This window comes from Ambystoma mexicanum, chromosome 7q (genome assembly GCF_040938575.1).
Source record: "Ambystoma mexicanum isolate Mex_15411 chromosome 7q, UKY_AmexF1_1, whole genome shotgun sequence".
Taxonomy (NCBI): domain Eukaryota; kingdom Metazoa; phylum Chordata; class Amphibia; order Caudata; family Ambystomatidae; genus Ambystoma; species Ambystoma mexicanum.
Window position 1 is genome coordinate 972,774,458 of NC_090941.1, and position 22,467 is coordinate 972,796,924.

The 22,467-nt window shown below is 47.6% G+C and overlaps 1 protein-coding gene across 1 annotated transcript in view; it reads right to left on the minus strand.

Moving 5' to 3' along the window:
- The window catches only part of MOGAT2 (monoacylglycerol O-acyltransferase 2), a 493,563-nt gene that overhangs the window by 341,339 nt on the left and 129,757 nt on the right, over nt 1-22,467 (minus strand). Inside the window, exon 2 of the mRNA XM_069640058.1 lies at nt 8,509-8,687. Within this exon, the coding sequence (XP_069496159.1) occupies nt 8,509-8,687 (179 nt within the window). The remainder of the gene's footprint in view (nt 1-8,508; nt 8,688-22,467) is intronic.

Consider the following 22,467-nt stretch of genomic DNA (forward strand, 5'->3'; position numbering starts at 1 on the left):
AAGGTTCACTCTAAAACTAGTGGAGCAAAAAGGAGATCTCTGGCGTACAGTGGGCTGTGTATTGCTTGCTCAAGATTGTATGGCCACCAATTGGTCACCGCCTCAACAAATGATGCTCTGTGGTCGAGTTTCTCTACAGTCTCTTTGCTTCAAGCACCCACCTAGCTTTGGCCCAGCCCCAGTCGCAAAGCAACAAGCATGACACTTAGGTGAGTCTTCGGCATAAGCCAAGGTCAAAGCTTTCACCAAATCTGCCTTTTGTAACCTTTGAAGATGAAGGTGACTACTCCCCCTTCTACTGGCCCTCACTAGGAGGCCGATAGTTGTATACCGACTTATTTACTTTGATGGCATTTACACTTCGGCTCAATTGAGCTAAACAAAACCTGAAACTTCCAGAATCCATAGGTTTGCTAAATAAAAGATCACAATGAAAAATGGTCGTCTCAGTGATATGGGTCGATCGGGCTACCCTTCTTCCATGCACAAGTCATTCCATTTCGTCAGGGGTTTAGCATGCTGTGTGGTCCATAATGATTGCCAACTTCTAGCTTGAGGGGTTTCTGGTGCCAGACCATGTAGATCTTCAGTGGGCATTGTGGGGCCACTGCTTCTGCACCCTGAAAATAAGCCACTCCCCCAGCCTGCTTTCTGGAAGGCAATCCCCTATGCTTGCCAGAACGTTCCAAAGTGCACACATTTCTATTTCGCCTAAACCAGCGGTATTCAAACTGTGGGTCGCAACCCCCCAGGGGTCCGCGGGTGCATCCCTGGGGGGCCCTGAGAGCTCAACATGAAATATAAAAAAAATATATATATCTTTTTTTTCTTTTTTTTTTTAGATTGGAAGAAATGGGCAGAGGTGGCTCACATGGTCGGGCTGAAGCATGAAACTGTCTCAGGCAACAATGCAAAAGCGGCCAGCAGTTGTAAATGGATATTCATTCCTTTAGTCACAAAGTGGGCCTCATTACAACTATGGCGGTATGGTAACAACGCTGATGGTAAGCTACCGGCACCGTTGCTACCGTACCGTCATAGCACGAATTGTGCTTGCGGGTGCCTGACAGCCTGCCAGGTCTGACCTGGCAGGCTGTGCAGCACCCGCGAGCACAGCTCGTTGGATGCACCGGCACCATCATTAACAGTGTCGGTGCATCCAAGCTCCCCATTCCCATTGAGCCCTATGGGGCTCAAATGGGAATGGGGATCTACCGGCACCGGCACCCGCGAAAGGGCAATTATCAGGTCCGCCTAACTCAGCATGACCCGGTAATTACCCATTCGCGGGTGCTGGACCTGTATGCAACTCCGGCGGCAGCCGTGCCAGTTTTACCGGCACAGCTACCGCCAGGGTTGTAATGAGGCCCACTGTTTCAATAGTACCCAAGGGGGTGCTTTGTGTTAAAATGTAAGTAAATAGTGATATATTCAGTAACAATGGTCAAAATTACTAACTGCATAGTTAAGTAACTCATCAAACTGGTCCACATTGGCCAAAATGGTGGCCCATTTTGACTGGCCCACATCAGCATTTTACGTGTTTGGTACAGGCATTGCCCTATAGGCCTGTCCGAGCCTGGCGGCTCATCCATAATGGCGAGGGGGCACCCACCCAGTGGCCCCTCACCCATTATGGAGGAACTAAGGAGCCAGCTCAGTGAAACCGTGAGCACTCCCTCAGCTGTTTTTTCCAGCTGATGGAGTGCTCCTGGGCTGGCTGAGCTGTCAAAGGGAAACACTGTTTCCCTTTGAAAGTTCAGTTTAGTTCCCCAGCCGCACATGCTCACTGAGCCATGCAAGTGCTGCAGCGTTTTCATTCGCCAGCATTACATAGCTCATTGGAAATGCTGGCTGGGGCACTGCATGTCTGTATGTCCGAGGGGGAGCTCCTGCGCCTACTCGCACATACGGACAGAGCAGCCTGGTGCAGGGCGTTTCAGCACCCACATGTAGGCCAATGCAGAAGGTGCGTTTATGTTCATAGTTTTTATTTAAACATATGTATGGATGCGTGTATGCTTATGTTATGAGTGATTGTATGGTGATGGATGCTCGTGTGAATGATAGAGTGATTGCTGTGTGAATGTGCAGCGCCTTGCATACACACATAATCATGTGATTGTGTTAGGCCCAGTGGGGCCTAGCGGACAGGGATGGTATCTTTTTACTGGACATCTATCATAGATGTCCAGTTCAAAAATGTCATGCCTGCCTCTTGGGCCCCCCCCCAACACCAATTGCAAACTGTTTGGCTATTGACCCATTTTTTTGTTAAAAGTATGCTCTACAATGCAACATTATTTTAAAAAAAAATCACATGGGGAAACCCCCTCGAACTACCCTTTTTGGTTCGGGCTCCCTCACTATGCTCGGTCGCTATGGCATTTTTGGGGGAAATAGTTATACCCCTCCACATAAAAAAAATCACCAGCCGCCACTGGCCCTCAGACTGTGTTGCGAACGGGATGGGGGGAACCCAGGGACTATGGAGGGAGCACAATGGGCGGGAACCATGGGATAGTGGTGGGAGCAGAGTGGGAAGAGCCCAGGGTGTGATGGGGTGGGGAGAGAACAGCGAGTGGGTAGGAGTGGGATGAGGGAGCCAAGCGACTGTGATGGGAGCAGATGATGGTGCGCAATACATACTGTCCATTTGGCATTTCTGGGGGGTCCCGACCTGCCCAAATTTTTCTCAGGAGGGCCCCGGCCAAAAAAGTTTGAAGACCACTGGCCTAAACCCACTGTGGTCCTGCTGACCGCTCCGCCTCGTCTGCTAGCCCTACATGCGATGGTGACTCTCAGAAAAATCTCTTCTGAGCCTCACCAACCCCCTTTATGAATGACTCGCAGAGAAATCCAAAACCAAGACCAACCCTTAACGAAATTCACCTTCACCTGCCACTTGCAAGAATAGATCTTCTAGGCGGGGCCGTCACGAGTGAGGTGCAGGATGGGGCAAACTGCCCCAGGCCTCGCCCTCTGGGGGGCCTCGCACCCTTGTCACCTGTATCAAGAAGCTCAGTCAGTCAGTTTTATTTACCTTTTTGTTCAGAGATTGCACAGATGAAAACGATCACAAACCCCGGGACCCAGTCAAACTAAGAGCGTGAGGGGGCTTACATTCAGTGACTCTGCTTCCAGTCGTCCTTTCTTGCCGAAAATGTCCTTTTGTATTTGAAGTGGCATGAAAAGGCGCTGCTGCCTGAGCAGGGCCCAGGGCTAGCAGGTTTTGGAAATTACATCTTCAGTTTCATTTCCCCATCAGAGATTCTCTGCAGCTCTGAAAGAAGGCAGGTGCGAGGAGCTCCAAGAGAGGTCATGACGAATCCCCCATGTGCTTTTTGTAGCGAATTTTGCCAAGAGGGCCCGGAACTTCAGTGCAGCCATGACTTAATATATTACTGCAGTGCACAGTCGGTGGTTATTTCCAGAGCAGTCAGAGAGCTGATTCCAGCACTCCAGCAAATGAGAGTGTTGCGAGGGAAGAGGCAGCTGGACTGAAGGGGTTAAGAGGGACATGACAGAGATTAACAGAGAGGTCATCAGATGGCGATGCAGTGAGATTTGGGGACGGAAACCTAAGGCAGGCAGCAAAGGTGAAGGTATCGTCTCGGCTCGTTCTCGGTTGGGCCTTGCAGGGTTAGGTGTAAGTGGCCTCCTGAAACCTGATACGTTCTCTCCTTCTGCTTGTGCAACTGTAAGTAATTTTGTCTTAACATTAGCTTACTCCAAGCGGAGTGTCAGTTTCCAGAGACTCCAAAACCCCAAATTACCTAGGGCAGAGAGTTGTCTCTCACCCCGCCCGACCCCCACCATTCCTGAGAGTGTGGACTGGTCTTGTACTGTGCTGTGATTCCTCAGCGGCATCGGTGCACCCTGTTTGCATGCACTCATTTGCACAGCTGGATGAGCTTTCCGGGTTCGCCTTCATTTAAATTATATTATATACCATCTGGAGTGAAACACAGCAAACAGCTCAGGTATGTGTGGGGGCATATAATGGGGAAAAGACAGTGAAAGGAAAATGGTCTAATGCGGGGGCATAGAGTGGGTGAAGGTTGAGTGTGGGGGGAAATGGGGAAAAGACAGCGAGTGAAGTGAAATGAAGAGAAATGAGGAGGAGGGTAACCAATGACGGAGAAAGGAGAGGTGGAGAAAGACCATGGGAAAGAAATGGTGAGGGGGTGAGGGGAGACATGAGGTAACAGTCGGACAGAGATAGAGATTAACAGGAAGAGGGTTTAAAAGATTGGAAGCAAGGGGAAGAGAAGTCCAATGAGCTCAAATAATGTTAATATTCTTCACAAAAGTTTTTGCATTTGCAATTGGTGACCAAACCCGGAAGCGCCCACCACATTCCACGCCACACTTGCATCTTTGTAGTTCTCTGGCCTGCACCTCTTTGATTAAAAAGCAGGACCAGAGCAGTACAGCGCCTAGAGGCAATTCAGGTTACAAAAGTGCTTTGTGTGCTCAATCTCTCACATGGGAGAAATGTACATAATAGACTGAAGGATACATTGCAGAGGAATCCTTTTTCAGGCTAAGAATTGTGTGTTACTCAGATGTACTGATTTAGACAAGTCCAACATTTGAACTGAGCCTTAGTAGTGTTCCAAACTGTGAGTGACAGTCTCTTAATCCGGATGTGGTCCTGTTGCATAGTTTAGACTTGGGACTTTATGGTAATGTACCAAAAGCCCAGGTAACCTTCAAGGGCAGGGGCCCATAATTCCTGTTCTCTCCTTTAGATGGATCATGGAGATACAGACCCTTCAATGCTGCTTTCAACGTCTTGGGCAAAAGGGCTGGATTTTTTTTGCCAACTCCAAGTGGCCCATTTTCTGTGCTGCTGCCTTCGGGGGTGACACATTTATGCATTGCATGAAGTGCCTTACTGCCCAGACTTCAAAGCACTCTTTTCATACAGGAGAGACGCTTAATTAGAACATATGACGCCATAGCACCTTACTGTATGCATGTATTAGTCAGTTGGCATAACTGTAAACATCGATGCAGTTAGGCCTCCATTATTATACTACTGCCTGTGTACTGCTGGTGGCCTGGCACCAGTTAGATTGTTTTGTGTGCTACCTACCAAACTCACTGTAAAGTATGACTTTTGCCCAATGATTATCACATATTTTTTATGGCAAAATACACTATTTGAAACCATTGTTTAAAAAATGTTCGTGTGACCCACCAGAACTCTCAAGGACAAGCTGGGAACCTGTTCTAATGTCCACTAATTTGGGGGTAACGTTAACCGTCCCCTTCAGTGAAAACAATGGTTGCATTGAAGTAACTGTTTGTGAGACAAAACATGAAAAAAGCAGCATACCAAAATGTCCCATCATTGGGCACTTGTGAGTTGTGAAGTTACAATCCTACTCCTGGAAAATTAAGCCAGCCACTGTTGTATTAGAGTGAAGATAGGGAGGAATGGCATATGAGGAGAGTGAAGATAGGGAGGAATGGCATATGAGGGGAGGGGCAGTCTGTAGGTGCTGGCCCACCCATTGACTGTCCATCGGCATGCTAATCCCTATGACCATTCCTGTCCCTCCCCATTCAAAGCACCTCTTCATGGGAACTATCTGAGCTAGCTTTATCAAGTCTTACCATCAAACTATGCACTCAAGTGCCCGCCAGTGTTATTTCAAAGCAGTCTTCCAAGAGTGAATGGCTCGATTGGAGTTGTAAACATGCTACTTGTGCCTTATCAGGCCTGCCTTCAACCACTCAAGTTCTAAGCACTATGTGTGTCCTTCACTGAAATCCTGTTCACACCAATCACTGTCAAAGTCAACAGGTCTGGCTTGTGTCTAGGTATTTACGCTTTTGCCAGGCACCTTTATTAGATGCCCAGGACACTCACACCATTTTGCGCTTGTTACCATCAATGGCCAGTTAATACCATTATGGCTAAGCCTGGCAAGTGCTTTCCCATGCCTACACAAAAGCCCAAACTTTTGGCATTTGTGTCCATATTGTGAACTTCAAAGTGCATCATGACCTGGGTCCTGCTTCCGGGTTCTTAGTCCCTTAACATTAACCAGCCCCGCCCGCTATGATACAAAAATAAGGCTGGAATAAACCTTTCTTCAGCATGGAAAAATGGCTTTGCTTTAGTTGATTTGCAGACATAATAATAAACCATATCTGGGTTCTTCCATACAAAAACTAAAATGGAGATTAGTCACTTTGCTCGTTTGTGGCACCTGCTAGCCAAGTGCAAAAAATAAAGGGGCCTCACCAAATTGTCTGCCACGGGCCTCACATCACCCTGTGATAGCCCTGCTTCTAGGAACTGTCAATCACTCACTATTGGCCAGCGGCTGCGAGTGGCTGAGGCCTAGTGCATCTATTTCAAGAACAATTACCAATCTGCAAACAATGCGAACAGACTGGAAAATCTACTACACAACACAGCCGTGCAAGGCTGCACTGTTTGCTTAATGAATGGACAACCTCACAAATCGAAAACACTCCCCGAACAAACACTTGTAACTGTGAACTTAATTGGAATCGCTCACGTCAGTTGATTGGTGATATTAACTTTGTTTTACCAATTCTGAATCCTACTGTGAGTTTTGGCACACTGGTTAGAATTATTTCTAGACTATCTGGGGATCAGAATCATTGCTATGACAAGTGAATTGTTTTACTATAACCAATATATTGTTAGGACAAGTGAATTAATTTTCTTGGGGGCTCCTAGTTGCAAGGAGGGGTCCCCCCTGCCGAACTGAATGTTTCTGATTTCCACTTGGTGCAAAGTGTGGATCAATGGTGAGCACCAAATGCAATGTGTTGATATATTCTCTTTAACATGTAGGGAAGGTGGTGCATATTCCTTAAGCCTGCAATGGCTTAACCAAAGTCTTAATGAAACTAAAAGCTGTTCTTCTTGCATCCGAGTTACCCTCTTAACCTAGCTCTCATTTGCCTTCAAGCTTCCATTTTTTCCCTCGCCTCTCACCTCCCTCTGTCCCTCACTTCCTCTGCCTCCATTCTAGCACTTCACCCATCATGGGCACATCCCTAACAGCTGGCCGTACCGCCTACCTGCACTAAAAAATGTCTAATGTTGGTTGTCCTTATCAATGTATGTCCACCCATGCGTTTTCCCCAGTGACTAAACCATTTACTCCGTCCACAACCTGGCCAGAATGTTACTTGAACTCACCCCATTGTAAGAAGCTCACTGTTTCCCGTCAAATCTGATTTCTTATCTATTGTATGTTCTTTTGTGATTAAAAGACCAGTGTTCTTCTCTGTATATATACAATGTCCACCGGGATCACTCAATATAGAACCAAAGACTTTGAAACTGTGCCAGCTCTGCTTTACTGGCTTACAAGACCAAAGGGTTGCCAGCTCTGGTCAGAGCAGGCTGCCGTGTAGTTCATGCCCATTATACAGAGGTTCGACAAGCATGGCTGTATAGTAGGAAGCTACCAAAGGCCTACTATCCCCTGCACCCACTTTGAGCAGCTTCTGATAATTTTACTAAATCTTGATCTGTTTCATGAACATGAGAAGGTGCAGCTATTGCAATTTGTACCACTATACATATTCAGGGGCTAAAGCGTCAGTCTGTCCACCCTTCAGCCCTTCATGAACCCTTTACTGGACTTCAATGCTGCCCTATAGAAATCAGGACATATCTATATGACAAACATTACCTTTTCAGTAATAGTATTTCTGATGCTTGTATCTTGCTAGATTAAAATGTTTTGCATAGGCCAGCATCTAGTAGTTGGTGTGGAGTATTACAATATTTATTTTCGAACTCGAAATTAACACGTTGCCGGGCATTCCTGTAATACTATCCCTATTGTGACACATACAGTACACATGATCCTTCACACGTCGAGGTCCTCAGGATATGTCTCCATAACACGATAGCATAATACAATACAAGCAATATTTAGAAAATACACTAGACATTAATTCACAATGTAAAGGAACCAATGCCGATACAGAGAGCAGAATCTTCACTCTCTACTAGCCATTGGCTAGTTATAATTATTTCTTGTCCTATAGGAAATTGTGTGCTGTGTGTATATACGGAATTGAGGTGGCAAGTAACTTTGTATGGCTGGCTAGTTGTGTACAACTTGAAATGTTTACCCATCAGCCTATGGTGATTAATCGTAATCACACAACATCAGAGAACAGATACCTAACATGGTGCAAAATTATTATAATGCAAAGTACGGGGTAACAGATCCCACAGCTGTACACACGCATTGTAAATTCCTCTAATCAATCTCTCATACCTCAGACCTCCAAGGGCGTTCCTCTACAGCACTTTGATGTCATACCAATGGGAAAAGGTGCTATACAAATGCCATATCACATGACATTGCATATATCTATCTGCTTACGTTGTAAATAGAGAAACATTGATATGATAGCTAACATATTGCACTGAATATTCCCCATCATACACACCCACTGTTTGACACATCAATATTAATCTCGTTCTGTGGCACTTACCGAGACAGGGAAGTAGTTCCTCATGTACCTCCAGACAACACAATTCCGCACAAAGTGTCTCCGCCGGCCGCCTGCACTGGGCGTTTCCCGATCCAAGAACCACCATATTCCATACAATAAGCTGACCAACCAGAAGCGAGTGAACAGGAGGAACACGAAGATAGCCAAACAGGTCTGAGCTATAGGGAAAAGGGAAAAGCAGCACGTTACTGTGGATCTAGGAAAGCTCAGTAGTGATATGAAAGCAGCACGTTACTGTGGATCTAGGAAAGCTCAGTAGTGATATGAAAGCAGCACGTTACTGTGGATATAGGAAAGCTCAGTAGTGATATGAAAGCAGCGAGTTAATGTGGATCTAGGAAAGCTCAGTAGTGATATGAAAGCAGCAAGTTACTGTGGATCTAGGAAAGCTCAGTAGTGATATGAAAGTAGCACGTTACTGTGGATCTAGGAAAGCTCAGTAGTGATGTGAAAGCAGCAAGTTACTGTGGATCTAGGAAAGCTCAGTAGTGATATGAAAGCAGCACGTTACTGTGGATCTAGGAAAGCTCAGTAGTGATATGAAAGCAGCAGGTTACTGTGGATCTAGGAAAGCTCAGTAGTGATATGAAAGTGACCCATTGGAACATTGGCACGATGGAGGAAGAAACATGGGTGCAAACACATGCCCAGGACGCAATGGGTAAAATGCCACTCGCATGTTCATGTATCCAACTCCAAGATGCACATCAGTGATTTGCTTTCAGGGGGGTCTACCTGCAGTGGCAAGGGGCTTGCAGTCAACAGCTGAATGCATATCTAAGTGTTGTGTGAATTTTTGATACCTGGGTATCTACTTGCCCATGTGATTAGGCGGTTTGATGCATTGCACGAGGTGAGCATGTAAAAAAATCATTAGAAACACATATGCCAAGCATGAGCATTTCTATTTGGGCTAGATAAATGATTCCTGGATTCTAAAAAGACCCGGGTAGCATTGTACTGATAGGAAAGACCAGGCATTTGGGAAAGAGATGCAGGGATACCACCGATGAAAGAGCACCCTGTTGTAAATCAGGGTGTGCTTTCATCTAGGGTAGCCACACCCATCTGTCTGTATTCTACAGGAGGGGGGTTATCGCAAAGGGAAACCGGCCCATGCCAAGCATTTCGCCTGCACCAATTTGCATGTGTGAATCCGTCCATCCATATGTATGCTTTCTCCACTTGCATGTGTGCACTTGCATCCTTTGGCAATGGTGGAATTAGGTGACACAATACAAGTGGTGTAAATAAAGATACACACAAAAGTGAGGGATTGTGTTGTAGTAGTCAAAATGTAACAACCATCTTCATTTAAAAAGATATACAGGCAACTATTGACTGTACAATACCTGACAGCTAAAAAATGTACTGACCTGTACCACCCCAAAATCCATCCCCGACCCACAAACCTTTCTGAGCAACCACACAACCCCACACTAGACGCCAAAGAGACGGATCCATTGGCCCCTCTTTTATTATGTAAGTGACTCCAATCAAGCAATCCCACTAAGTCAGTGCCTTGTCTGGGATGCCCAAGGGAAGCCCTTATTTATATATTTTTATGGCAAGTTATAATCTGGATGATGAACCCTTGTATAACACCCCTCTCTTAGAATCCCCCTGACCCCACTGAGCCAAGAAGTAGATTTGTTTTGCAAATTTAAAAGGTTTATTTGAAAAGTAAACTATATATCACACTTTTATAATAAATTAATGTTTGATAGCACACTTGGGAAGATGATAGTGATCAACAATGGATAATGTTACCGTGGTACACTCTTTTGATGGCTTAGAAGTGATATAGAGAGGATAAAGTAGCTGAGAATGCTTTTATGGCTTCAAGGACAATGCAATGATGAATGCAAATGCAGTACAGAAAATATACTTGATATGGCTTCAACAAAAGACAATGTAATCACTTTTCCTTGACAATTCACTCCCCCCCTTTATGCAATATAAGGAGATGGAAAGCAGAGCACACAGTTGTCAGGAATGCAATCAAATATAATACGAAATTCAGTTCCCCCCCAGCAAGCTTAGAGGAAAACAGGCAGAAGTTTGAAACACAGGCCCAAAATGCTTTGAATGTGATGACAATGAAGTGAGAAATGTGCCAAAATGCTTTTAATTCCCTCTAGAGGTTCAGGGTGGGTGATATCTAGTTTATATTAGTTCAGGCTCACTTTAGCAATGCTCTATGAGTAACTAGCAGGTTAAAACGAATTTTAGCAAAGGAAAGCAAGGAGCTGCTGATTTTTACACGTGGCTGAAATTGTGCAAAATGTCAAATCGCTGCAAATTTAATCGCGTGCGTCGAGCGTGATTGCGGAGGCACTATAAGGAGTAGGAAGTCGGTTCTAGGCTCGTTGGAAAGCTTAGAATCTTAGCTTTAAGATGACAGTTAAAACTCGCTCCTAGCAAAAACGGTTCCGGAGATACAGCCAATTTTGTGAAGGTAGTTTTTCGGATTTGAAATTTTAAAGCTCTGAATGATAGATGACAGTTTTCAGTTTTAAGGATGACAGAATGACACGATTCTAGGAGACAGTTCTAATAGGCTAAAATAGTTTGGATTAGATTATTTTAAACAAAGAGATTGATTTTGGCACAGTGAGTACTCACACTATATTTTTGAAATAAGCCGTCAAGGTCTGGTCAGGTTGGACGGGACTTCCGGCGGGTGGTTCTGAAGTCCCGGCTATCTGGGTCAGCTCTGCTCTCTGGGTCTGTCAAGCACCGGTTCTGCTCACAACGGTCTGGTTTGTGGTTCTCTCTGGTTCCGGATACAGCACTGCTTTCTGGATACCCCTACAGGTTCTTTCAAAAGTGATTGGCAAAAATTCAAACAGCTCGCCCGGCTGTTGAATAGTTTGGTTGGTTTTGAGGCCTGCTGAAGAGGATTCAGCTTGTGGATTCAGGCCTCTCTGCTACAAATTCTGGAGTTAACTTCTGCGACAGGTTCTGGAGATTGATGGATTTGAAGTCTGGATCTCTGGATGTGAAGTCTGAAGTCTCCCGGCAAAGCGTCCCGCAAGAAAGTGGAAAGTGAATGTCCCTACCTGTCCTGCACTGTCTGCTTTTATGTGTTTAGAAAGTGGGTGTGTGCGTGGCATAACTGAGCCTGCCCCTCTCTACTTGTCATTGGCCCAATTGTCCCCTCTCCCATGATTGGGGGGAAGGAAATGGATTGTCATCATGATGAGGTCTGTTTATGGGTCAGAGGATCCTCCCCTAGTCAATTTGCCCTCAAATCTATATTTGATTCAAATACATATTTCCCAGATACACAAGTGGTTGACATTACATGTACATATTACAGATGAATTAAGACAGGTCTCTGTTCAAGCCCCATGTTCCTGCGAGCTGGGATTCAGAAATGACAACATTTTGCACTTTTTGGTCAGTTTACCAATATCGGACATTTACCAAAAATTACACAAATGTGTGCAAGGAGTATGGACATTAATTGATGAAGTGTCAGATTTTTAACATGCAGACATTTGGAGTAAGCCCCTATGTTCTGCTAGCAACCCCACAGAATACACCACAGGGTCCTAACACCTCTTAAAACGTGCACTGAAAAATCACAAGAATAATGATATTACTTATATAATTTTTACCAGTCCGCACTATGAGTTATCTATCTTTTTAAAATTATGCCCTGGTCAAAAAGAGGTGTGGCTTCCCACATCACATGGTGGAATAACTGGTTCATCCACTTCCCCCAAGCTCAGCTTGCTAGCAGAGGCACTGCCCCTCCCAGTTTCTCCCAAGAGGAAGCCACTTTACGGCCCTGCCAATATAACATTTGCCTGAGTCCAGGACAGGGCTTTGTTCAACTTCCTGCAGTCCCAGGTGCTCCTTCCCTAACCCAATCAGAGAGGTGTCATCTCCTTTTGGCAGGGGCAGCAGAATGCAGCTAGGCCTGGGAAGAGTGGCTGAGCAAGTTTCTCCTGTCGGGGGTAGTTGTCAGGCAGAATTCAGCTAAATGTCACTTTAGTTCCCAGTTTAAATCAAACTTACAATTTTTACACATGCAGCTAGAATGCTGATTCTAAGTTCAAAACCATGACATTTAACAGTTGCAACTATGTGACACTAAAAAGTAGGTCACTCATTTAATTTAAACATTTCGATTTTAGTGGTTTTAAATCCAATTTCAATTAAGCTGCTGACATCCACAGCTCAGCCAGTTTTGTTATAAACATTGTTTTGGGGTCTTCATCTTCCCAGAATTTGTATGCACACAAGAATACATTCTGCCAAATGTCTGCTGGTGTTCATTGAGATTTTTGAATATCTTGTGATGTTTAAAATAGGCATTTTGAGCTTGCATTCAGGGAAACAAAGGTGATTTTAAAGCGCTTTTAAGCTAACAACACTGTTATTTTTCCTTTGACACCACCTTTCACCCCTGGCGCTTCTGGTCCATCATGCTGGCACTGGTGGGTGGCAGGTTAGGTGACCATTTTGGTGTGCACAAACTGCGCAGTTCTCCTGGATTCTGGCATGAATGTGGGCGGCGACAGCTCATCCCCACATCCATCCAGTCTATTGATTTAGTTTGCTCTGGGATAGAATGATGGTCGGCGACAGCTCATCCCCACATCCACCCAGTCTATTGATTTAGTTTGTTCTGGGATAGAATAATGGCTGGCGACAGCTCATCCCCACATCCACCCAGTCTATTGATTCAACATGGGTCAAAACCCTTGACAATTACCAGAACACACAACCTCTTCACAGCAATAAGAGCCGGATTCCCTCCCATCTGCAAACAACAACACAGCAGCAAAGCAGGTGGAGGACAGTTATGGTTCTTTGGCCAGTTCGTCTCGGGTTTGGCTTTTGGGGCGTCGCCAAACTCGGGCACAGGTCTATCTATGAATTCTCCGGATTCTTCGCCTCTATGCATTTGTGTAGGACTAAAGACGGAATGGGATAAAAGGAGACTGCAAATTGTGCAACCAGGAATCTTGGCCTCAAATCCCAGCTTCCCTAGTTCGCCAAATTGTTATCCTGGACAATGTTTGGTATGTCGGCGACCTTTCCTACAGCCTGGGTCTCCAAGAGACAACAACAAAATCACTGAAAGATATGTTGCATCCTGTCCAATGTGTAGGAGGGGTGTAGTTTGCCATTGGGTTTGCTTTGTCTGGGAATGTATTATTGTATCACGCTACTGTATGAGATGCAGAATTTGGAAGTAAGGGTCCTGGGTTACAATCCCAGCATCACCACTTGATCAAAATGGTGTGATCCCCGGAATATCGACGTACATTTTGAATGGTAGGTAGGTAGGCGGGCCAATGCAGCATGGGCCCACTAACCTGTACATTCCCATGTGGCCAAAAGTTGCCAGTCCTCCCCAGCTGACCTCTCCCAGCAGACCCATGTGTTCTAGCACATCTGCATCAATCCATCCTTCCATTAGATGGAGTGCGGCAGGAACTCTAAAGAGGCAGGGCTCAATGTGCAGGTCACTAGACATTGCACCTGTAACTGCCCGGCCCCATGGGCGTGTCCCGGGAGTGGCCTGGGCTGGCATGTTCTACCCCTAGAATCGGATTGGCGGTTACATGTCATTTCATCATGGGATGTTTTTTCGCAGGGTTTTTTACCGCAAATTTCTTTTACGAAAAAACTATCGAAATTTTTTTTTGGGGCGTTACCACTCCAAAACCCCATCCCCTTACATTTTTTTGATATTTCCGTACACCCACACCCAATTTATATATTTTTCTAACCCCTCCCAAAAAATTCGATGAGTTTTTTCGGCAAACAAATCGTGGTAAAAAACTTCCCACGATGAAAGGACATCATACCCCGAATGGCCACCCCAGGTGCCCCCCTCTTATACTAAAGTAGCATCATGGCGGTGAGGTGTGTGTGTGTGCGTGAGCTTGTACTTAAAGCCACCCCTGCATAAGTCAGTGCCACACTTGGCCCACACCAGTCAAAGGAGTCTGGACGCGCCACTACCCGACCCCACCGTCTTGCATCTCACATTGCCGGCTTTTTTATCTACTCGTGTAAAACGATCCTTAGGTTGTCACTTCTCGCAATTTCTGTGAGACTTTCTCATGCTCTTTGACAACATTGCCCGCTACATCAATTCGCCATGAGGGCAAAGAGCAGGGGATGCCATTTCTTCGGGGATTTTCGCAAACGAACCCATGTCTTTTAGCGACAAATTAAATGGATGAATACAAACAGAAATACATAATGCTCTCTTGACAGGCCTGCGATCTGGGCGGTTTTAATGGACTGCGGTGGGTACACTTGAAATGTAGATGTCCTTCCTGTGGCATTCTGCCGGGAAAGAACACCGTGCACCCACCGGGCACTGAGCGTCCCGGTGACCCAGCCAGCCAATGACAGGGCTCGGATCTGTAATGGGCTTTCTCTGCTTACTATTGATTTTTTAGGAAAGGGGGAACTGCGTGCGCAGCTGAATTCTGCACTTCCCAGACTCGGCAGAAGCTCGGTGGCGTCAACGCCACCCCTGCCCTCTCTTCATTAGACCCCTGGCCACCCTCTCCTGGCCTCCGCCCCAGCTCCTCGTTAGCAATTCCAGAGGCTTCTCTCGGCGCTTTACTCCACGCGACAAGCGTGAGCTCATCCTTAATTACGCCGTTTCATTGTCACCCAGATGATTGCTTATAAATGAATCCATGTAATGTATTGAAGTGGGGTCTCAGCCAAGGTCAAACATATTCCCGAAATGGTCAGCTCTCTGCCCATTTGCTGCCTTTCCGGGATGGCAGGCCTTCTACATTCTCTGTGCAGGCTATGGGCCCACCTACATCCTCTATTTCCCAAGGAAATACCGCCAAACTCAGGTACTGTTACTGCCACTCGTCCTGCCGGTAAATGTGTCAGATTACGAATGGCAGTAATGCGGAGTTAGTCTCCATTGGCAATTTGGTGATACAGAATCACCCCTTCACCCCCCAAAAAAACCTAATTTGCTTTTGCGGAAAACTGGAGGAAAGTCCTGTAACCATATGCTGGAGTTCTTTCCTTCACTTCACCACAAAAACTCTGAATGTGGAAGTATGGTAAAGGGATGGTACATTGGTTACACCTTTACCCCCCACTTTTTACTGCACCGTCAAATGTGTAACAAGGCCCTATATGTTAAAAAAAGACCAGTACAGCAGCAAGGCCCTAGAAATGGGACGTGTAGGAGTAAGATTTAAATAACGAGAAATGCACATGAAGCATTCATTCTCCTCCAGCGATATGCGGCATAAGATACGGTCAACCACGTGACTTTGCTACACCATTTCTATCACAGGATAGCCACCCCTCCTCCCGAGTTTGTTACTACACCGGCCTTGGGCATGTCATTTGTAGCACAGGATAGCCTACCCGGAGTTTGTTACTAAACCGCCTTGGGCATGTCATTTGTAGCACAGGATAGCCCCCGAGTTTGTTACTACACCGCCTTGGGCATGTCATTTCTAGCACAGGATAGCCCCGAGTTTGTTACTACACCGCCTTGGGCATGTCATTTCTAGCACAGGATAGCCCCCGAGTTTGTTACTACACCGCCTTGGGCATGTCATTTCTAGCACAGGATAGCCCCCGAGTTTGTTACTACACCGCCTTGGGCATGTCATTTCTAGCACAGGATAGCCCCCGAGTTTGTTACATAGCAACATTTCTCAAAGACCTTGCGAATCAATGGACCATGGGCTTGACCCTAAAATCCCACCACCTCAAGTACAGGGTTTCAGGAGGCGATAGAAACACACCAGGAACCTTTTACGACCCCTTTCCAACTCTATGCAGAGGACTCTGGTTGGGATCCGCAGACATTTCACAACTCCACCAAAACAATGCAGTTCAGCTAAAGAATATCAAAAGCTGGATGAGCGGGGACTCACTGGGAGTAAAACAAAAATCCCACCCTAAGGCTCACTGACCACCAGCATGCTAGCCTTCCCCTGGCCATCATCAATGGATAGGTAGCCAAACCCAACATAGTCAGAAACCTCAGCATCACTATATGTCAAGCCTCGAGCCATGAAATCCAACTCCACATCCTGAGCAAAGTGCTCCCTTCCTGGAAATCTGCTATAAAATAGAGGTGCTCAGAGCCTCGGTTCCACTAAAGCTGGATCTAAATTGGCTTCTCAAGAAATATTCCAATATCAACGAGATGTGCAGAGCAGAGCCCTCAGCCCCTGTCATGCTGGCTCCCTGGGCAGGATTACTGTCTCATTCTGGCTAATGCCCTTATGGTACCTCCTGCCTCGTCTCAGTGCGGTGCAGAACAGAGCCCTCAGCCCATCACCGCTCTGGCTCATCCAGTGCACTGTCATGCTGGCTCCTTGGGAAGGATTACTGTTCTCTCTCGGCTAACGCCCTTCTGGTACCTTCAACCTCGTCTCAGTGCGGTGCAGAACAGAGCCCTCAGCCCCTCGCTGTTCTGGCTCATCCAGTCCACTGCCAGGCTGGCTCCCTGGGCAGGATTACTTTCTAATTCTGGCTAACTCCCTTCTGGTACCTTCCACCTCGTCTCAGTGCTGTGCAGAACACAGCCCTCAGCCCCTCGCCGCTCTGGCTCATCCAGTGCACTGTCATGCTGACTCCCTGGGCAGGATTGCTGTCCCCTCTCGGCTAACGCCTTTCTGGTACCTTCAACCTCGTCTCAGTGCGGTGCGGTGCAGAACAGTGCCCGCAGCCCATCGCCGCTCTGGCTCATCCAGTCCACTGCCAGGCTGGCTCCCTGGGCAGGATTACTGTCTCATTTCGGCTAACGCCCTTCTGGTACCTTCTGCCTCGTCCCAGTGCTGTGCAGAACAGAGCCCTCAGCCCCTCGCTGTTCTGCCTCATCCAGTGCACGGTCTTGCTGGCTCCCTGGGCAGGATTACTGTCTAATTCCGGCTAACGCCCTTCTGGTACCTTCTGCCTCGTCCCAGTGCTGTGCAGAACAGAGCCCTCAGCCCCTCACCACTCTGCCTCATCCAGTGCACTGTCATGCTGGCTCCCTGAGTAGGATTGCTGCCTAATTCCGGCTAACGCCCTTCTGGTACCTTCTGCCTCGTCCTAGTGCTGTGCAGAACAGAGTGCCCAGCCCCTGGGCGCTCTGCCTCATCCAGTGCACTGTCATGCTGGCTCCTTGGGCAGGTTTACTGTCCCATTTCGGCTAACGACCTTCTGGTACCTTCTGCCTCGTCCCAGTGCTGTGCAGATCAGAACCCTCAGCCCCTTACTGCTCTGGTTCATCCAGAGCACTGTCATGCTGGCTCCCTGGGCAGGATTACTGTCCCATTTCGGCTAACGTGCTTCTGGTACCTTCTGCCTCGTCTCAGTGCTGTGCAGATCAAAGCCCTCAGCCCCTGGCCACTCTGGTTCATCCAGTGCACTGTCATGCTGGCTCCCTGGAAGGATTATTGTCCCATTCCGGCTAACGCCCTTCTGGTACCTTCTGCCTCATCCCAGTGCTGTGTAGATCAGAGCCCTCAGCGCCTCGCTGTTCTGGCTCATCCAGTGCACTGTCATGCTGGCTCCCTGGGCAGGATTACTGTCCCTTTTCGGCTAACACCCCTTTGGTACCTTCTGCCTCGTCTCAGTGCTGTGCAGAACAGAGCCCTCAGCCCCTTGCTGCTCTGCCTCATCCAGTGCACTGTCGTGCTGGCTCCCTGGGCAGGATTACTGTCATTTCGGATAACGCCCTTCCGGTACCTTATGCCTCGTCCCAGTGCTGTGCAGAACAGAGACCTCAGCCCCAGCCTGCTCTGGCTCATCCAGTGCACTGTCATGCTGGCTTCCTGGGCAGGATTACTGTAATTGCAGATAACGCCCTTCTGGTACCTTCTGCCTCGTCCCAGTGCTGTGCAGAACAGAGCCCTCAGCCCCTCGCCGCTCTGGCTCATCCAGTCCACTGTCATGCTGGCTCCCTAGGCAGGATTACTGTCCCATTTCGGCTAACGCCCCTTCTGGTACCTTCTGCCTCGTCTCAGTGCTGTGCAGATCAGAACCCTCAGCCCCTCACTGCTCTGGTTCATCCAGTGCACTGTCATGCTGGCTCCCTGGGCAGGATTACTGTCCCATTTCGGCTAACGCCCTTCTGATACCTTCTTCTTTGGGCACATTGAAGGGAGAAGTATATCCTGGCAGTGATGGATGAGTATTCACGATACCCAGAAGTCCAAATGATATCATCAACAGCGGCTCACCATGTCATCCCCGCCCTAGACCGCATCTTCTTAGCGTACGGCATTTCCAAGGTATTGAAGACCGACAATGGACCACCCTTCAGCGGGCATCAGTTCACCCAGTTTGCGAACTACATGGGGTTTCACCATTGCAAGATAACCCCTCTGTGGCCATAAGCGAATGGCATGATCGAGCGCTTCATGGCCAATCTGAAGCGAGCGCTCCAAATTGCTAAGCTCACTGGACAACCCTTCGAGTAAGCACTAAAGCAGCTGATGCGAGACTACCGGGGCACCCCACACAGCACCACTGGGAGGACACCTGCGGAGGTAATGTTTGGAAGAAACATACAAACCCGTCTCCCACAAGCCCCGCTAGGTAACGGACCCCCTGAAGGAGACAAGGAGATGCGTGAACGAGACTGAGCCGCATAGGCACGCATGAAGGAGTACGCCGACACCCGAAGAGGAGCAAGACAGCCCCACATTGAGGTGGGCGATGTCGTTGCGGTCAGGCAGCCTCAGACTCACAAGCACACATCCTCTTTTCAGGAGGAACCTTTGGTGGTCAACCAGAACAAAGGCTCCATGATCACTGCGCAGGGACCCGAAGGAGCAGGTCACACGAAATTCATCGCACTTTAAGGGAATCCCGTCGCTAAGATCTCGAAGGTTGAGTGGGCGAGTGGTCCCACCTGTTGACTATATGTCGGAGGACGATTATCAAGGAGATCGCGATGATGATGATGATGACGACTCTGATCTGGATGTTCCGGTGCTGGGTGAGAGTGCCGGCAACTCTCCTGTGCAAGTCAGCACGCGCCCTCAGAGAGCGAGGATCCAGCCTCGTCGGTGGATTGAGGAAAGGGGTTAACGTAACCCGCTGGACGGACACCTGTTGTGGAGGTCTGGTCTCTGTTTAAAAAGGGGGGAGATATCATTTTGACAGCTCAGTGGACATGGGGGGGGCAGGACAAAGGGAGGCGGGTGTTGGGAGTTGGGAAAGGAAGTGACAGGGGATCTGGAAGTGACGGGCGTGTGCCGGGGCTCGGGGTAGAGTTGTAGAAAGTTAGAATAAAGAAGACGTGTGCCAATACGTGCCGTGTCCTTGTTTTCATTACTGCGTCACCAGCGTTCCAGGCCTACCCATGGCCTTAACAGCTCCCTGGGCAGGACTACTGTCCCATTTCGGCTAACAATTTTTTGGTACCTTCTGCCTCGTCTCAGTGCAGAACAAATGCTGATATCCGTGGAACACCTTGCTGCAAGCGGCAATTGGGTTGCGTAGCGGACCTGGCGGGGGGCCATGACCTTGTTGGCAAGGTGATGAGAAGTAGACAGTGCTCATTCTGGAAGGTGGCCAAAGTTTGGATCGGAATGGCTGGGTGAGATGGCAGTGGCCAGGTCGGGGGATCACAGAGGAAGCGCTGCAGAGTGGAGAACGAGTAATGTCCACTTCAGGGTACTGATGTACTGTGACTCGGCTCAATGGGTATAGAAATTCAAACAGAGTGGTTAAGATGTCAGACTTCTCTGTGACGAAAAGAAGATTGCAACAGGGTGTGTGAAACAGGGTGGGTGCCCCAGGCGTTTATTTCCAGGCCCCTCTTCTTCCTCAACAGAGCCAAAATGGATGTGTTGTGTAAGATCGACAGAAGCACCTCTAAGAGTCAATCTATGTGATTCAATGCATGATTAACTGGTCGAATCACATATCCTCGGAAGCCCTCCCACCGAATTCCGCCCACCAAACCCCTGTGCTATGATCCCACTGTCGCACACTATTTCTTTGAGTAACCTACCCCTCGTCCCTGCCCCTGATATACTCTCTAGATGTGGAGGGAGAAGAGGTGGATGCATGTGGGATGAAACCACCATTACTCTTAATGGGGGGATCTGTCCCCCATGCTCCAGCCCTCAAACCCAGCCTGCACTCCACCAGCACACCCCCACCTCCAGGCCATCTAACCCCAGGCTATGTCCTCAACACCCTATTATCCCCCATTCTCCTTACCCTCTCAGCTGTGGCACTCCCCGCTCCACTTCCTCACTCTGTACAACAGACACTGGATAAAGAAAGTGGACTTCACTTTCAGTCCTCCAGTGTTTGATATTCAGGCCAGTCGGTGGCCCAGGGATTTGTCTACCCCTATTCGGCAAAGATTGATTTGAGGAGTCCATCTTTTGCAAATATGAGTAGAACCCCAAGACCAGTGCAAAGTTAGACTGAGTGAATGAGGTGATTACGAAATTGGAGAACCGGCTAGCAGCAGTGAAGTAAATTGTGAGAATGGCACAGATTTGCTACTTGGAACAAGCGGATGAGGTGAAAGAGTGAGAGCTGTCACAGCCTTCCTTTTTATTTAAACAAAATCCATAGGAGCCTGGGTCAACCGAATAGAGAACTTTCCGAGGGCTTTGGTCATGAGGAGTCACAGGAAATAATCCGCAGTTCGGCAGTCCTTGCTCTTACGGACCTGCTTTGCTCTGCTTTAGGACAATGCAGAACCTTTATAAGCCTATTGACATTAAAGTGATAGTGCACTACAAACATTCGTGCCTGCACTCTCTGCTCTCCGGCACTAATGAAGCAAAAGCCACTGTAATAAAAGCTACCAGCAGGTGGCTTTTGCTTCATTAGTGCCTCAAGGACAGAGATTAACTTAAGTACAGGAGGCAAATCCTTTTCACAAAATGGATGCCTCCAAGTGCTTGAAATTATTGTGTTTGAGCATTATTTGCTCCAAATTTTACATAGGAACTTTCTTTAAAAATATAATATAGGTTTTTGATTATTGCCAATCTTTTAAGACAATAACATTTTTGAGTGCACTATCCCTTTAATGCCAGTGTTTGCACCTTTTGCCATACACCCCAGCACACGCATCAAATGGCAAGAAGTCACCTGCAGTTCAGCAGGTCCTGCTTTTACGGAACTGCTCTGCTCCACATTAGGACCATGTGGATCCTTTATCAGACTGCCAGCGAATGCGCCAATATCTCAGAAAGTCACCCACAGTTCAGCATGTCTTGCTATCATGGAATAGCCCTGTTCTGCTTTAGGACTCCAAAGATTCTATATCAGCCTGTTGCAAAAGTCGCAGTAATTTGTCCCCAGTTCGGCAGGTCTTGCTGTTAGGAGCTCCTCTGCTACGTGTTACAGACAAATACACCAATGCCCAGAGATAGAAGTGATCTAAGGACTGCTCCCACTCCCTTGCCTAGAAGAAGAAATACCCCCCTAAGCCATGCGTCCCTATTCACCAGGTTAGTACCAAGCAATTGTTAACCCCTACCATCTATGTTATGTCTTCCCAGTCGGTGAGTGCCTAAATGCAATTGCCTTATCTATCTAGACTCCCTCTGGGACTTCCTAGGTTGGACATACACTACTCAATGGTTATCTCTAAATGGGTTGTGGGGGAGGGAAGCTTGTGCCTTCCAGACACCCAACCTCCACTCTGTCTACTTCCATTCACGCCCTGATGCTCCTCTCCCTATTTCTTACCACTGTTCTAACCTCCTCCCACTACTCTCCTCCTTCCACATCCACCCATCTTCATTCCTGGTTCTTCTCCCTCTTTCCCGCCAATGTCTCTCTCTCTCCCTTTTTCTACAGTCTACTTCCACCCTCCAAAGTTACTACTCTCTCATCTGCTACTCCCCCTTCTCCACTCCACTTCTACTCTCCCCCTCTCCACACAACTTCTACAGTCCCCTCTCCAATCTACAACTAATCCCTCACTCACCTTACTCTCTACACATT